Below are 18,218 nucleotides of genomic sequence, written 5' to 3' on the forward strand. Positions count from 1 at the left end.
GAACTGGTCCTCCTGGGAGCAGATACGGCGGAGGCGGAGAAATTGGGAATACGGGATGGCATTCTTTCAAGAGATAGGGTGGGAAGACGTGTAATCCAGGTAGCTATGGGAGTCAGTGGGTTTGTAAAAAATGTCAGTGTCAAGTCGGTCGTCACTAATGGAGATGGAGAGATCCAGGAAGGGGAGCGAGGTGTCAGAGATAGTCCAGGTAAATTTAAGGTCAGGGTGGAATGTGTTGGTGAAGTTGATGAATTGCTCAACCTCCTTGCGGGAGCACGAGGTGGCACCAATGCAGTCATCAATGTAGCGGAGGAAGAGGTGGGGAGTGGTGCCGGTGTAATTACGGAAGATCAACTGTTCTACATAGCCAACAAAGAGACAGGCATAGCTGGGGCCCATACGTGTGCCCATGGCTACGCCTTTGGTCTGGAGGAAGTGGGAGGATTCAAAGGAGAAATTGTTAAGGGTGAGGACCAGTTCGGCCAAACGAATGAGAGTGTCAGTGGAAGGGTACTGTTGGGGACGTCTGGAGAGGAAAAAACGGAGGGCTTGGAGGCCCTGGTCATGGCGAATGGAGATGTAGAGGGATTGGATATCCATGGTGAAGATAAGGCGTTGGGGGCCGGGGAAACGGAAGTCTTGGAGGAGGTGGAGGGCATGGGTGGTGTCTCGAACGTATGTGGGGAGTTCCTGGACTAGGGGGAATAGAACAGTGTCAAGGTAGGTAGAGATTAGTTCAGTGGGGCAGGAGCATGCTGAGACAATGGGTCGGCCAGGGTGGTTAGGCTTGTGGATCTTGGGAAGGAGGTAGAACCGGGCAGTGCGGGGTTCCCGGACTATGAGGTTGGAAGCTGTGGGAGGGAGATCTCCTGAGGTGATGAGGTTCTGTATGGTCTGGGAGATGATGGCTTGGTGATGGGGGGTGGGGTCATGGTCGAGGGAGCAGTAGGAAGAGGTGTCCTCGAGTTGGCGTTTGGCTTCAGCGGTGTAGAGGTCAGTGCGCCAGACTACCACTGCGCCCCCTTTATCCGCTGGCTTGATGGTGAGGTTGGGATTAGAGCAGAGGGATTGGAGGGCTGCGCGTTGTGAGGGTGAGAGGTTGGAGTGGGGGAGGGGGGAACAACAGGTTGAGGCGGTTAATGTCCCGGCGGCAGTTGGAAATAAAGAGGTTGAGGGCAGGTAATTGGCCAGCGCAGGGTGTCCAGGTGGATGCAGTGTGTTGGAGGTGGGCGAAGGGGTCCTCGGGAGGTGGGCGGGAGTCCTGATTGTGAAAGTAAGCTCGGAGGCGGAGGCGACGGAAGAATTGTTCGATGTCACGTCGTGTATTAAATTCATTGATGCGTGGACGGAGGGGGATGAAGGTGAGTCCTTTGCTGAGGACTGATCGTTCGTCCTCAGTGAGTGGGAGGTCTGGAGGGATGGTGAAAACTCGGCAGGGCCGGGAGCTGGGATCTGGTGTGGGTGTGGAGCTGGGAGTGGGGTCGGAGCCAGTACCTGGAGTGGGTGTGATGGTGGGGGGAATGGGGGTGGAGGCATGAGCTGGGGTGATGTTGCCCTCGGGGTTCTGGGGTCTGGGGATAGTGACAGTGGGGTCTGTGGGGGGCGTGTCAGCAGAATGTAGGTGAGTGGCGCTGGTGGAGGCGGAAGTGGTGGTGATCATGGCAGTAGGGGTGGCGGGAGTCACTGAGCATGTGGCATCAGCGATGATGTGAGGGCCGGAAGTGGCTGTGGGAGTGGCATGATGTGGGCGGAAGTGACATCATTACTCAGCGTGGGGGTGGTAGCTGCGTCAGCCGCATGGCTAATGGCGTTTCCGAGGCCAGGGGAATCTTCTGGAATGTTTGAGGAGCGCTGGTTATGGAGGTGTCTGGAATGTTTGAGGAGCGCTGGTTATGGAGGTGTCTGGAATGTTTGAGGAGCGCTGGTTTCTGGAATGTTTGAGGAGCGCTGGTTTCTGGAATGTTTGAGGAGTGCTGGTTTCTGGAATGTTTGGCCAGACGTGTCATGTAATCAGGTAATTGGAAAACCACAGGCAGTGATAAAACCTGCACCTTTAAAACCAATTCCTGCTTTTGTGGAACCTTTTACAAAAGTCTTACTTGATTGTGTAAGTCCCCTACCTCAAACGAAAATGGGAATCAGTATTTGTTCACAATTATGGATGTGTCAACTAGATTTCCAGTGGGCATTCCATTACACAATATCATAGCTAAAAGGATTGTAGAGGAATTACTTAAGCTTTTCACTACTTACAGGCTACCAACAGAGATACAAATCAGATCAAGGGTCAAATTTCACATCAAAATTATTCAAGGAAGTTATGGACAGCTTAGGAATAAAACAATTCAAATCTACTGCATACCATCCAGAATCACAGGGAGGAGCAGAAAGGTGGCATCAGACACTAAAGACCATGTTGAGGGCTTGTAGTCAAGACTATCCAGATGATTGGGATAAGGGAATTCTGTTTGTGCTTTTCATGATCAGAGATGCACCAAATGAATCAACTAAATTCAGTCCATTTGAATTAGTTTTTGGGCGTGAAGTGAGAGGACCGTTAAAATTGATTAAGGAGAACTTGGTAAGTCAGAATGAACTATGTGTCAAATTTTAGGGAACAATTAAATAGAGTTAGAGAGTTGGCTACACAGCATATAAACATATCACAGCACATAATGAAACAAGAAGCAGACAAGAAATCGAAAGTTCACAATTTTGCTATCAGGGATAAAGTATTAGTGTTACTTCCAGTGATAAGTGAACCTTTAAAAGCAAGGTTTAGTGGACCTTATCAAGTCAAAAGGAAATTGAGTGAAATGAACTACTTGATAGGGACTCCACACAGAAAGAAATCTCACAGTGTGTCAAGTGAATATACTCAAAAGGTATTTTGACAGGGAAGGAAAGCAAAAAGAGAATGTGTTATTGATTACAACACAGAGTGAAGAACCAAGTTCAGAGAATTTTGAGTTGGACATTCCTCAAATTAAATTGGACAATGAGGAAGTTGTCAAAAATTGGTATAGATTAATTGAGTTACCTTCCAGAGGAAAATTGGAATGACCTGAAACAGTTGTTACTATCACATGGGGACATAGTGGAAATAAGCTGGGAAGCAATTACACATGATGTAGAAATGGTAGATGTTGTTCCGAGTAAGCAACATCCTTATAGGCATAACCCTCTAAAGTTGGCACAGATTCAAAAGGAGACTAAGCTCCAAGACGAAATAATTGAAATAAGTTACAGTGACTGGAGCTCACTCAGAGTAATGGTGCCAAAACCAGATGCTACCCAACAGTTATGTGTGGACTATTGCAAAGTCAATGCAGTTACAAAAGCTGATGCATATCTGGTTCCACATTTGGAAGACTGTGTTGAGAAGGTGGGACAAGCAGCTTATATTTCTAAGTTGGACTTGCTTAGAGGATATTGGAGGTACCTTTTTCAGAAAAAGCAAAGACAATTTTGGCTTTCGTAACACTGAATGGACTATATCAGTTTATAGTCATACCATTTGGTATGAAAAATGCACCAGCCACATTTTAGAGACTAATCAATAAGGTCATTGCCAGATTACTCAACTGGTCACACATATAGATGACCTCATGATTTTTAGTAACAGATGGAAGGAACATTTACAACATTTATCAAACTTGTTCAATTAACTTTGGAAGGCAGGCTTGGTGATAAATCTGGCTAACAGTGAATTTGCCAAAGCCCAAGTAACCTTCCTGGGCTATGTCACTGGACACAGACAAATGGCTCCACAGGATGCAAAAACAAAAGGTAATCGGGGAGTTTCCCATACCATTGACAAAAAGAACAATACTACAGTTCCTGGAATTGAGTGGATTTTATCGAAAATTTGTACCAGATTTTAGTAGTGTGGCTGCTCCACTCATTGAATTGCTAAAGAAAGGCAAGAAGTTTCAGTGGACAGCAGACTGTCAGAAGGCATTCGACAGCCTGAAAACTGTGCTAGCCATTGCCCCAGGACTAGCCAAACCTAAATACGCAAAGGCATTCAAGGTGGCTATAATGTAAGTGATGTGGGTGTCAATGCGGTGCTCTTGCAGGAGGACGGTGAGAAAATAGAAAGACTTATTGGGTATTTCTCCAGGAAGCTGAACATTCATCAGCAGAAATATTCGACGGTTAAGAAGGAGACTTTGAGCTTGATGTTGGTATTGCAACATTTCAGTGTTTATGTCACCAGTAACATACCTGAGGTGATCATGTACACTGATCATAACCTATTGAAGTTTGTGGAGAAATTTAGGGACAAAAACGCCAGACTGCTTAGATGGAGCTTGTTGTTACAGCATTCAATTTGAAAATTGTGCATGTGGCAGGACGTGAAACGGTGATTACCGACACATTGCCAAGACACGAATGAGAAACAGAGGCATTTGGTGGTGGGAATAAATCAGGCAGAAATGGAAGAAAGTTTTGCATGTTTGCACATTTATAGTCAATGTAATGTATATGTGTGATTTAGAATACTAACAATTTTTGAAGGGATTCTAAAATGAAGCCATCTTTGGATATTGATAGTTCTTTTTTTAAACGGGAAGGTGTGACAAAGCTGCTCCTTTCATAAGGTTATGCAGTCCATGGTTTTTTTTTAGGGAGGTCTTAAATGACATAGACTCTGAAAAGTTTGGGGTGTAGGGTTTTAGGGTCAATTTGATAACAGTTAACAGATACTGCCTGATACAATGAAAGGGATGTGACCAGTTCTCCCAGCCCAACTTCTCTCTGTTTTGGGTCGTTTTTAGCAGTTGTGTGAAAAAAAGCTGCTGGACCCACAGAAGCAGGTCCAGGCTGGTACTTTCTCTCTGACTTCTTTCTTGTAAGACCATGTGTTTGATTTTACCTTTTGTGCCAAGGGGTATTTATGGGGATTGTTGCAAGTACTTGGAACAGCATCATTAAGTTGGGATGATCTGTTGGGATTTTGGAGAGGTTACGGTTTTCAGTATTCTGTTTTCTGTTGTTGTGTTTCATTTAGTAATCTTGTAAATAAATTCTGTTTTGTTTGAAACTATGTGGTTTGACCAACTGTATCTCTCCTGGAATACCCACTTTACTCCTGCTTAAAACAACTAGCAAAGTTAGGGTCTGGGCTATCTTCTTGGAAGGTCTGGCTTGGTCCATAACACTATCATTTAAACAAAACTATTTGGTAGTAAAGTTGGCACTGCCATCCCTATCAATACAGTCTCTCAAGTGAGGAATTAGGTAGGAGTCCTCTTTTGTGACAGTCTTTACCTTTTTGTTGTTGAGGTAGTGTTGGATTCAACCATCAAGCATCAGTATAAGATTATTAAGTAACTCCAGCTGCTTTGACTGGTTTTAATTAGACAGTTTTCCAACATCCTTTGGACTTCTGTTTCACCTAGGCCTCTTTCTCTGGACTTAGGTTACACAGAAAGGAATTCTTCCACATCCACATCATGTATGGTTAAAGTTATACACCTTTTGAACCAAAGACAATGTTAAATTTGGCAAGTTAATTCATCAGATATTTTCATTCTACTGCCTCTGTACCTAAACGCAGAGTGTCTAACCTCCCCAACAATTCAATGTTAGAATAGTTGCTTGGATTTTTTTGGGAATTGTCTCTCCTCCTTCTGCCTCATCCTCGCTATATTTTTCATCCTCCTGCAATCTTACTATCTAACACATATATACTTATTCTTCCTCCTCCTAACAGTGATATTGCTTGAACATATTGATATAACACAGCTAATTATTTTTCTGGTGATCTGGGTGTCAGTTAGCTAGTAACTTTACCAGTTCTTTCCATACCCTGTATGGATCACGAAACAGTGCTTTCAATGGTTCACCTTGTAGATGCGTGCTCAGTACAATGAGGTGGGTATATATTCACCATTAATATAATTCACTAAAAGTTTGGTGTTCGTATCACTCACTGGTGGAAACATCATGCTTTTCCCCAGGAAAAGACTTTGACGGGCAACTGTTCCGCTAAGTATGAGACAGTGAGGTCTGCAGATGCTGGAGATCAGAGTTGAGAGCGTGTTGCTGGAAAAGCACAGCAGGTCAGGCAGCATCCAAGGAACAGGAAAATCACAGTTCAGGCCAGAGCCCTTCATCAGGAATGAGGATGGGAGCCTTGGGGGTGAAGAGATAATTGGGAGGTGGGTAGAGCTGGGGAGAAGGTAGCTGTGAGTGCATTAGGTGGATGGAGGTAGGGGTAAAGGTGATAGATTGTTTACTTGTCTCATCTGAACAATAAGCAGTTACTTTCATTTTGAAAAGAACTCCCTCTGAGGTACTTTGTTTACTTCCCTTGTGGCCACAGCAAAGTGCAGTCAGTCCTTTAAATCTGTTCTATTCTCTGTCAGGGTTCCTTTCTTTGAGCTGATCTGGTGTCTCCCAATAAATCCAACCGAATGACCCTACAACTTTTAGCAAGCTGCAAGACAGTATCACACATGACAACAGAAATATTTAGACCTTAAAATATTACTTCCACACTCAGCTGTTTTCTTTATGGCATAAGGGGATCTTCCATCTTTCCAGCTGAGCCTTCCCATCCTTAACTACTTGTCCTCCTTTCACCTTCCCAGCTTCTACCTTTCTTGTCTTTTTGAGGGTGGCAGAAGGGAGGTTTGGATTAGAGGATCAGCTCAGAATCATTGGCCATTACTACTGCCTGTTTTGCTGCTGTAACCTTCTGGTTTTCTTTATAAATTTTTATTAGAGCATGTCTAAATGTATTTGTGATAAAATAGCTTCAACATGAAACCCTTGCTCTTAAATTTTAGAGCTCATGCCAAAAAACTGAGTATTTCAATTTTTATTTCCACTTTACAACCATGTGACACTACTTTAACTTCCTCAGGAACCTGAACCATCCAATCTCTCTGCTGTTCTACACCACCTATTCACCCACTTTTCAAAATGTCGTTAATATTTTTACCCATTTTATTAAAAGTATCATATTGAAACTTGATTCGTTCCTCTTTATAACTTCCTATAGCTTTGATTTTCACTTTGTCTGCGTAGGTACGCAGCAATCCCTCCAGCCCCTTTATCAATGATTTAAATGGGGGAAATTATCATGACAAAATTATTATTTGGTTGGGTAGATTTTTAAATGCGTTATGGTTTTGAAGTGATTTATTGAGGACAGAAAGTTTTTTTTATTGGTTGATGGGTGAACTTGAAATGAAGCATTACCAATTAGAAATCAGAGTAGGAAAGAAAGAAAACAAATGTTACATTACAAAATATAATGTTCACAATTGTTAGGACTTGTGATTTCATAAGATTCATATGGTCACACATTTGTTTTCAGAACATAGTCAGCAATATTGTATAAGGTTTTATCTCCCTGGACTTTAACCATATCATTAATCAAGATAAGCTTTTTAAATATATTTATCATATTCATATATATCTTCAAGCAATAATCATTCCTCTTTTAAATGGAGTGTAGCATTATGTATGGAGGAGGATGCTCATGACTGAAATGAAAATTACAGATAACTAAAAGCTCCTAAATATCTATCTTAACTGAGATTGCGATATCACTAATACAGTAACCAGAATTTACCGCCGTTCTGGAGATGAGAATAGTAGAGCATTTAATTGGGGGAAAGGCTATCGGATGGGGAACACTCTGCCTTCCTACTGCAATCCAATTAAGTTCAGGATGGGAATTGTCATAGATGGCATTCTGTCCAGATGTCAACTGAGGCCACTAAATGGACAATTAATGCCTATTGAAAGGCTTCTTCTCGTACCTGTTGGCATTTAACCAGCAGCAGGCAGAAATTCACATGCAGCAAGACCAAAATGTAAACATTGCCACCTAGGTTTGCAGACTCCCAGGGAAAAGAATCCTTCTTCCAAAGGCACTCACTGCTTGATCAAGAGGCCAGGTACTGGGAAGGTGACTCCCTGACAGACACAGCCCTTTTGCCTCCATCACCCCACCTGTGCAGTGGGCTCTTCAATCCCATGGATACCATTTTACCTTCACTCTTTTAGGCATGAAGTCTCTTTTTGAACCTGAGCCTCTGGTGGTGCATTAGCAACAGTTACTACCACTCTCAGTTGTACTAACATGAATGGAAAGCTGCTACTCTTTGATGGGCCAGCAGTACTGATTCATGTCATTCAATATATTGGTATTTGCAAGTTGTATAATAAAGTAAGGTCTCAAACATATCTTAACCACATGAGAGTTGAGGTAGATAATTGGAAAATTAGTTATGGGAGTGCAGATTTTGTTGCTTCCGTATTTCTTGGTATAAGTACTTCTTGTTATTGATATTATTCAGTAGTGAATTGTCTTATTTACGTGGTCTGTTTAGATTAATATTAGTGATTAACACAAATGTCTGAGGCAGAATGAGATTGTTCATAATACCATTGTCATAATGATCGAGGGTAAGCTTGAGACTTCCTGTTTGTCAAAGTCATCATTAACAAAGCTATTTGTACTTCTGTATCATCAGTGGATTTTACCTCTGCCTAAAGTAATCTGTTACTTAAATACTTATCTAATTTTATTACTTCTAGACTTGTCTATCCAACACAATCCTGGCCCGCATGACACATCTCACCCTTCATAAATTTGACATTATCAAAAATTCTGCTGACCACCTTCTTTCTTAAGGCATATGCTGCTTACATTACCCATGCTTACAGAAGAATCTCAATTAAGCAATACCTTGATTTTGAAAGTCTCATCCTTGTTTTCTAATTCCTTCTTGACCTTGTCATTCCCTATTTCTGTAATCTCCTTCAGCTCCACAACTCTCCAAGTTATCCAAGCTCCTTCAGTTCTCATTTCTTAAACAACCCTGATTTTAATTGTTCAATCTTTAACATCAAAGACTTCAGTTGTTCAAGTTCTAAGCCAGGGGTCAGCAACTCTTTTTTTTAGAAACCTTGTTTTGGAATCATTGGAAACAAACAATTTAAATTTGCCATTGATACATGGCAAATTTCCAAGTTCCCTTGCAGAAGTATTTGTCTGTATAATAAATAAAATACATATACTGAGTTCAGTATCATTTGTAAAGAAAAATCTAAGTTAAAATAGTCCTTATGTAAATTGTCACATTATTTGATATATGAATCTTTTTATTTGTATCTCCAATGTATGTATCATCAGGTTTTATGTGGCAATTTGCATAATTAATGGAAACAGAACACATTTGCACATAAAATTATAAAGTAATCAAAAATGTGACTCCAAAACTGAAAGAATGTTTTATGATAATTAGAACAGAACTTTTAGAATAAATGGATAACATTTAAGATCATTGGTTAGTAAAATAATCTTTAAAACAGATGTTTACTTAAAGGGGACAGAATTCAAACAACTTTTTCAGCTGTTGATTTTCACAACAGCAAAATGATTTTTAATAGCATATTTAGAATGATTTATCATCTTAGCTAAGTAAGAAACAGAAATGTTCACAACCATAATACTGGTTCTTCAAACCAAAGGCATAATCTATAACTAGAGTGGAGTTGTACGACTTGAATATTTATTTAGAGTGCATGTATGTTTTTAGTTCATATCATAATTTGAAACCATATAGTACAGTATAGTGATTAGCCTTTTATTGCCACACTAACAGCATGGATTTGACTGAATTCTTTTAGGCTGTTTTCATGGCAATGCAATCCAACCAGAAAAAAAGAGAGCTGAAAATGAGATATTAAAGATCTGCAGGCGGCTTTTGAGCTGCAGGTTGCCAAACTCTGGCTTAAACTCTAAAACAAACCTCACTAAACTGCTCTTCAGGTCGAAAAAGTTAGCATGGATTTCTGGAAAGTAGACCATGTTTGACTAGTAGATTTTTTTTGGGACATCACTAACTTGGAGAATGGAGAGAATCTAGAATAATTTCCCAGAAGGCACTTTGACAAGATTAAAGGTTGATAAATGATTTTAAGAGTTCAGAGCCAAATTTGGAAACAAGACAGCATTTTCTGATTATTGGGATGTGATAAGTAGCATTCTTGATTATATTTATATTGTAGTCTCAGTTTTCCACCACATACATCAAGATCATAAATAAAGAAATACAGAGTCATATATTCATGTTTTCAAGTGATATTAAGAGAGAATGACAATAAGTTGTGAAAATGGGAGAAGAAAGCTGGAAAGCAATGTGAACAGACCAAATGAGTGAGCAAAATTGGTCGGTGAAATTCAATGGTTTAATCCACTCTGAATCATGGAAAAAATGCGAAAACATATTCTTCATGGTAAAATGATCCATGGATGATCAAAAAGTTCAAGTGCACAAATCTCTACAAATTGATGCTGAAGTACAAAAATAATGAATTGAGCTAATTGCAGGTTGTTGTTTCATTGGGTGGAAATTCAAAAACCTATATGGTTTATGCATCAGAAAATAATACCTCACAAATAAAAGAATTGGGCTGGAGGATATGATTGCACTACAGAAGGCGCAGTGGAGATTTGCCAGGATGTGCCCTTGCCTGGACAGTTTTAATCATAAGAAGAGATTTGATAGATGGGGTTGGTTGCCTTGGAACACAGGAGACTGAAGCGGGTGACACGATTGAGATGTATAAAATTATGAAGGACGTAGAAGGGAAGAAACTTTTCCCCTTGTGGAGGGATTAATGATCAGGGAGAACAGATTTAAGATAAGAGGCTGGAGGGTTAAAGGGATTGTGAAGAACCTTTTATTCACCCAGAGTGTGGTGGGAATTTGGAACTTGTCTATTAGAGTGGTAAAGGCAGAAGCCCTTAAAATATTTAAGATGTATTTAGATGTACACTTGCAATGCCAAAGCATACGGGATATGAACCAAGTGCCGGTAAATGGTAATAGAATAGTTGGTGATTGCTTTAGACTGGCACGGACTCAATGGACTAAAGGGCCTTTTTCCGTGCAGTAGACCTCTATGACTCTATGACCTAAATAGAGATTTTTTAAAAACTGCAGATGTTGGAATCCAAAGTAGACAGGCAGGGGGCTGGAAGAACACAGCCTCTCTTCCAACCTAGTTTCCTGCATCAGGTGCTCTCAATGTGGTCTTCTCTACATCAGGGAGACCGAATGTGAACTTAGGGAACAGTTCACCCTGCAGAATATGCATAACAATATGGACTTCAGTAAGGTGTGCAACAAAGTTCCAGATGGTAGACTGGTTATCAAGGTTAGGTCACATGGAATACAGGGAGAACTAGCCATATGGATACAGAACTGGCTCAAAGGTAGAAGACAGAGGGTGGTGGTGGAGGGTTGCTATTCAGACTGGAGGCCTGTGACCAGCAGTGTGCCACAAGGATTGGAGCTGGGTCCACCGCTTTTCATAATTTATATAAATGATTTGATGTAAACATGGGAGATATGGTTAGTGAGTTTGCAGATGACACTAAAATAGGAGGTGCAGTGGACAGCTAAGAAGGTTATTTCTGAGTACAATGGGAACTTGATCAGATGAGCCATTTGGCATTTGGAATTTAATTTAGATTAGTGAGACGTGCTACATTTTGGAAAAACAAATCGGGACAGGACTTATACACTTAATGGTAAGATCTGAGGAGTGTTGCCAAACAAATAAACCTTCAAGTACGGATTCATAGCTCCTTGAAAGTGGAGTCACAGATAGATAGAATAATGAAGACAGCGTTTGGAATGCTTGCTTTTATTGGTTAGTGCATTGAGTAGAGGAGTTGGGAGATAATGTTACAGCTATACAGGATATTGATTAGGCAACTTTTGCAATACCATGTGCAGTTTTGGTCTCCCTGCTATAGGAAGGATGTTGTGAAACTTGAAAGGGTTCAGGAAAGATTTGCAAGGATGTTACCAGGTTTGAGGTTTTGAGCTATAGGGATAGGCTGAATAGACTGGATTAAAGTGGTGCTGGAAAAGCACAGCAGTTCAGGCAGCATCCGAGGAGCAGGAAAATCGACGTTTTGGGCAAAAGCCCTTCATCAGGAATACAGGCAGAGTTGCTGAAGGGTGGAGAGATAAATGAGAGGAGGGTGGGGGGGGAGAAAGTAGCATAGAGTACAATAGGTGAATGGGGGTAGGGATGGAGGTGATAAGTCATAGAGGAGGGTGGGGGAGGGTAGCAAAGAGTACACTGGGTGAATGAGGGTGGGGATGAAGGTGATAGGTCAGAGAGGAGGAGGGAGTGGATAGGTGGAAAAGAAGATAGGCAGGTAGGACAAGTCATGGGGACAGAGCTGAGCTGAAAGTTTGGAACTGGGGTGAGGTGGGGGAAGGGGAAATGAGGAAACTGGTGAAGTCCACATTGATGCCCTGGCGGAAGATGAGGCGTTCTTCCTCCAGGCGTCGGGTGGTGAGGGAGCGGTGGTGAAGGAGGCCCAGGACCTCCATGTCCTCGGCTGAGTGGGAGGGGGAGTTGAAATGTTAGGCCACAGGGTAGTGTGGTTGATTGGTGCGGGTGTCCCAGAGATGTTCCCTAAAGCGCTCTGCTAGGAGGTGACCAGTCTCCCCAGTGTAGAGGAGACCACGTCGGGAGCAACAGATACAATAAATGATATTGGTGGATGAATAGACTGGGGCTATTTTTCCTGGATCAGCAGAGGCTGAGGGGTGACCATATAAAGGTTTTTAAAACCATGAGGGGCATGGATAGGGTAAATAGACAAGGTCTTTTCTCTGGGGTAGGGGAGTCCAAATCTAGAGAGCATAGTTTACGGTGAGAGGGGAAAGATATAAAAGGGATCTAAGGGGCAACATTTTCATGCAGAGGGTGATGCGTGTATGCAATGAGCTGCCAGAGAAAGGAGTGGAGGCTGGTACAATTACAACATTTAAAAGGCACCTGGATAAGTATATGATATGGAAGGGTTTTGGCTACGTAGAACAGTCCATCTTCCGTAATTATATCGGCACCACTCCCCGCCTCTTCCTGCGCTACATTGATGACTGCATTGGTGCCACCTCGTGCTCCCGCGAAGAGGTTGAGCAATTCATCAACTTTACCATCACATTCCACCCTGACCTTAAATTTACCTGGACCATCTCTGCCACATCCCTCCCATTCCTGGACCCCTCCATCTCCATTAATGACGACTGACTTGGCACCGACATTTTTTACAAACCCACCGACTCCCACAGCCAGCTGGATTACACCTCTTCCCACCCTACCTCCTGCAAAAGTGCCATCCTGTATTCCCAATTCCTCCGCCTCCAACGTATCTGCTCCCAGGAGGACCAGTTCCATCACAGAACACACCAGATGGCCTCCTTCTTCAGAGACTGCAATTTCCCTTCCCACGTGGTTAAAGGTGCCCTCCAACGCATCTCGTCCACATCCCGCACCTCCGCCCTCAGACCCCACCTCTCTAACTGTAACAAGGACAGAACCCCCTGGTGCTCACCTTCCACCCTACCAACCTTCGCATAAACCAAATCATCCGCCGACATTTCCGCCACCTCCAAACGGACCCCACCACCAGGGATATATTTCCCTCCCCACCCCTTTCCATAAAGACCATTCCCTCCATGACTACCTGGTCAGGTCCACCCCTCTCCACAACCCACCCTCCCATCCTGGCACCTTCCCCTGCCACCACAAGAATTGCAAAACTTGCACCCACACCTCCTCCCTCACCTCCATCCAAGGCCCTAAAGAAGACTTCCACATCCAAAGTTTTACCTGCACATCCACCAATGTCATTTATTGTATCCGTTGCTCCCGATGCAGTCTCCTCTACATTGGGGAGACTGGGCGCCTCCTAGCAGAGCGCGTTAGGGAACATCTCTGGGACACCCACACCAATCAACCACACCGCCCTGTGGCCCAATATTTCAACTCCCCCTCCCACTCTGCCGAGGACATGGAGGTTCTAGGCCTCCTTCACCGCTGCTCCTTCACCACCAGACGCCTGGAGGAAGAACGCCTCATCTTCCACCTCGGAACACTTCAACCCCAGGGCATCAATGTGGACTTCCAGCTTAGCATTGTCCCCATGACTTGTCCTACCTGCCTATCATCTTTTCCACCTATCACTCCACCGTCCTCCTTGACCTATCACCTTCATCCCCTCCCCCACTCACTTATTGTACTCTATGCTACTTTCTCCCCATCCCCACCCTCCTCTCACTTATCTCTCCACCCTTCAGGCTCTCTGCCTGTATTCCTGATGAAGGGCTTTTGCCCTAAACGTCAATTTTCCTGCTCCTCGGATGCTGCCTGAACTGCTGTGTTTTTCCAGCACCACTCTAATCTAGACTCTGGTTTCCGGCATCTGCAGTCATTGTTTTAACCTTCGAGAGATCTGGCCAAATGCTGGCAAATGGGACTAGATTAATTTCTGATATCTGGTCAGCACAGATGAGTTGGACCAAAGGGTCTGTTTCTGTGCTGTATATCTTTATGACTCTAAGTGTCTGCAAGGGCATCACATCTGATTGCTCATCATCTGATGCTCATAGGTGACTTTCAACAATGGTCACTGATCAAGAACTTCTACCTTCATTCATTAGTAGTTGTTAAGGGCAATTGTAGCTTGTCTAACAGTCTGAAGCAGCATCGATTGCAGAATGCTTCCTGGACGTTATGGTTCAGCTATCCAAAGAATGCATTAGACAATCTTGGCTGAAAGAATTTCTAAATAGCATTGAAAATATAAAATTATTCTAATCTGTTTTATTTATAAGTGAAACTACAAGTGCGGCAATGGAACCAAATAATGTGCATAACAATATGCCAAGTAACCTGTGTGCATTATCGGTCTTTGAAAATGGTCCTGTATATCTATCCATTGGCTGATAGTCTCGTGGCAACTTTTTTATTTTCTATTATTTTGTTCAAAAATCCATTTACTCGGGTGCCGCACCATACGACGAGCTTTTTCTTGCTGTTAAATATTTCGCTTTACAGGAATTAGCGAATCGTAGTGACCGAGCAGTGAGCAAACTGATGGCATCTCACACTGCTGCCACTCAGTTACTTAGCCTCGACCTCATATCGCCACCTACTGTAAGCTTCAAGAATTCTGCTTTCTCTAGCGTTCTAAATTGTAAAAGATAAACTTGCATTGAATAGAAATAAAAACAGTATTTATTTGTTTAGTTTTGAAAGCTGAAGAGAGGTGTGGCTTTGCGAGCTTAAGCAAAGCATTGTGTAAACATCAAAATTGCTTCATATTCAGGTTTTTGTAGAAATGTGGATAATATCTATTGCAAAAAAAACGGTTTTTTGTACGATAATGTATACAATATACATTTAAATTTTAAATAATAACTACTTTTTAGCATCAATACACTTCCACTGGAGAGGAACTTGCCTTAAAGTATAAAATAAAAACAGAAAAATGTAATCTTTGACTGGAAACCCTAACTCTGTTTCTCTCTCCACAGCTGCTCTTAGACTTATTGAGTATTTGAACATATTTTTTGGTTCAAATGCAGATTACCAAAAGTTGCGGTGTTTTCCTTCGGCCGTATAGTACAGTAATACCACAGAACGTGTAGTAGGTGTGTAGGACCCGGAACCATACAGAAACTTTGCTTCTTCAGCCCTGTTGGCCACCCAGTGATTCTACAAAACTCTCACTGCTACTTCATTTCCAAGACCTAAACCGTCTTGCAAACGTATGAAATGCACCAAACTGTGGAAGGCAATGAGAGAAGAGTGGCGGGCCACTGAACAGAAACGGCCATCCACGGAATGGTTGGAGATGGGATTGGAAAAATTACCTGCTTCCTGGAAGATTGCGGGCCCTTGTTGCGGCGACAGGACATCTTGGAGTCGCTGCTGCGCCCCCTGTGAATGGAGTTATTGGCTGTCTCCTGCGGGGTGCTGGGAATCGGGTTCAGGAACAGTATGCGAGCAATGAGCCCGTACAGCACTGTGGCCACGAATAAAGGAATCACGTAGAATATAGTGAAGTCCAGAAAGTAAATGGGCAGGTAATGGTTTCTTGACACCCTGTAGTCACAGACCACCTGGATGCCATTGACATGTGGGATCTGCTTGATGTCCAGTAAAAAGAACCACATCACGCAGTACACGGAGGTGAAGGCCCATACAAAGGCGATGATTTTCTTGGCTCTGGACACGGTGCAGATGAACTGAGCTTTAATGGGGTGGCAGATTGCGATGTACCGCTCTATGGTAAAGGCGGTGATGGAACACGACGACGCGTTGATGCCCAGGTACTGCAGGTATGTGATGCAAAGGCAGCCGACGTATCCATAGACCCAGGAGGCGACCACACTCTCGGTGATATTGGGCAGGCCTGCCGCCAGGAGGACAATCAGGTCTGCAATGGCCAAGCTCACCAGGTAACAGTTAGTGGGCGTTCTCATGTGTTTGGTCTTCAGCACCACCAGTACAACCATGACATTTCCAGCTATCCCCACTCCACAGATCAACAAGACCAACAGGACGGTGACTATCTGGTACTCGAGAGGATTCTGAGGCATCCTCGATATTTCTACCGTCTGATTCATGGAATTGTTGAACAGCTCAATCCCACTTGTTCTGTTCTCCATGGTCACTGAGATCTAGCGGCGAGCTTTGCTAGCTTGGAGGATTCATTGCCCTCTGTGAAAAACAGCGGCAGGATAACTTAATGAATAATATAAGACAATCTTACAAAAAAAAACTTTTGAACGACGGAAATAATGAGCTGGGGCTCGAAGTTTGTCTCTAATCTTAACAAGCTACAGTTACTGATTCTACCACCCCCCGGGGGGCTTACTCGCTGTTCCGATTTCATTCGTTTCTTAAGGTTAATGAAGTGATTTTGAGGCAAATTGTAAGGAAAACGGTGTGTACTAAGCAGCTAGATTATTGTGAATAAACTCCCAACCGGAGGGACAGTTTACACAAAAAGCTTCTCTAGCACCAAGTGCCATTAACTATTATCACTCCTTCGGGCGTGGAGGAGGATAGAAGCGAGCGTTTCAAGTTACTTTGGTACAATTAATGAATTTGCTCACACCGTTCCTATTGTTAAACTATCTACTTTATTTACGTCTTCTGCATTTCCTTTTTTTCTGTCCGCGGGCTAATTACAATTCTGATTATTTATCTGGTTTTAAACAAAGATGAACATCAGCGCTTTACATATTATACTAATCAGTAACAGATCAAACAATTTATTAATTTGAGCCTGCATTGTGTCATTGCTCGTGCCAAAAGAAGATAATGATGCCCAATTGAAAGTATCACTTACTTCCCGAGAAACCAGCTTTCATCCGCTCTCTGCCTCAGTTTCCGCGGTCATCAAGAGAGGTTTGCGATTGAACTAAAGTGACAGGACACTGGCATCTCTCCTGAGCTAACGTCTGAATGGCGTATAGAGAGTGACGAGCTGCCCAACTAGACTCTGCAGCTACCCAATCTCCTGCCATTCCAGGTCCTAGAGCCCCCTGACTCCACAAATCCACACACACACAGCAACATTTCCATTGCAAAATCTACTTCTCCGTGAAGGTCAGCGACCGATCCTTACTCACTTCGTATCATTGATGAATGAATACGTTTTAAGGTTGTTCGAACTCCTTGGGGAATTGTCATTCAGTAGGTCGAACTATAATTCATCCGTGAATCCTGAGACTGTTATATTCATGATTGAGGGAGAAAAATCCAGCAGGTGGGCTATTGATTGTTAAGAGAAGGAGTTTCGCGCCCTGTGAGTAGAAGTGCCGATAATTCTTCAATGTTACCGCTCTTGGGATCAAAAGATTATATTCACTGGAGAAAAGGAGGTGTTTACCCAGCGACCATGAACCTCAGTACTTGAGCAAGGCAGTATAGCCGGTTCACTAAACTGCATCATTTTTAGTCAGTCAGGAAAGCCAACAGTTTTCTAGCGTGAATGTTATCCAAAATGTTCACTCCGGCGAGAGGGACACTATGCGGCTGTCCACAGATCCAGAAAATGCGGGAGGGAGAGCTTCAAACCAGGTTTCCAAGCTTGCAGAGGAACATAAGGCACCAGATACAGGTTCATGACGGGTGAGTGGAGGCAGGGAAGAAGCTGGGTGATGACCAGGGGTCCCTGGGAAGATGACTAGAGAAGAAATCATTAATGTAATGAGAATGAAAGAAATTAGAGATTAGAGATTATGTTATGGCACAGGTTAACAATTGATTGACATTTAGTAGACAGAGATGAGGGATAAAAGGAAAATTCTCCATTTGGTGGGAAGTGACAAGTGAAATTCCTAACAGGACTCAGCTCTTCATCATAT

The 18,218-nt window shown here is 42.9% G+C and overlaps 1 protein-coding gene across 2 annotated transcripts in view; it reads right to left on the bottom strand.

The window, feature by feature from the left end:
- LOC140463018 (thyrotropin-releasing hormone receptor-like) overlaps positions 1–17,957 on the bottom strand; it is a 31,796-nt gene extending 13,839 nt beyond the window's left edge. The window contains exons 1-2 of one of the 2 annotated variants that reach the window (XM_072556615.1): positions 17,481–17,957; positions 15,714–16,563 (exon numbers count right to left, since the gene is read on the bottom strand). In XM_072556615.1, coding sequence (XP_072412716.1) covers positions 15,714–16,511 — 798 coding nt within the window. In that variant the 5' untranslated portion in view covers positions 16,512–16,563; positions 17,481–17,957. Of the gene's footprint in view, positions 1–15,713; positions 16,564–17,197 lie in introns of both variants that reach the window. The other variant, XM_072556614.1, reaches the window with a different exon arrangement.
- Between the last annotated feature and the right edge of the window lie 261 nt (positions 17,958–18,218).

Source organism: Chiloscyllium punctatum, chromosome 37 (assembly GCF_047496795.1).
Source record: "Chiloscyllium punctatum isolate Juve2018m chromosome 37, sChiPun1.3, whole genome shotgun sequence".
Lineage (NCBI taxonomy): Eukaryota > Metazoa > Chordata > Chondrichthyes > Orectolobiformes > Hemiscylliidae > Chiloscyllium > Chiloscyllium punctatum.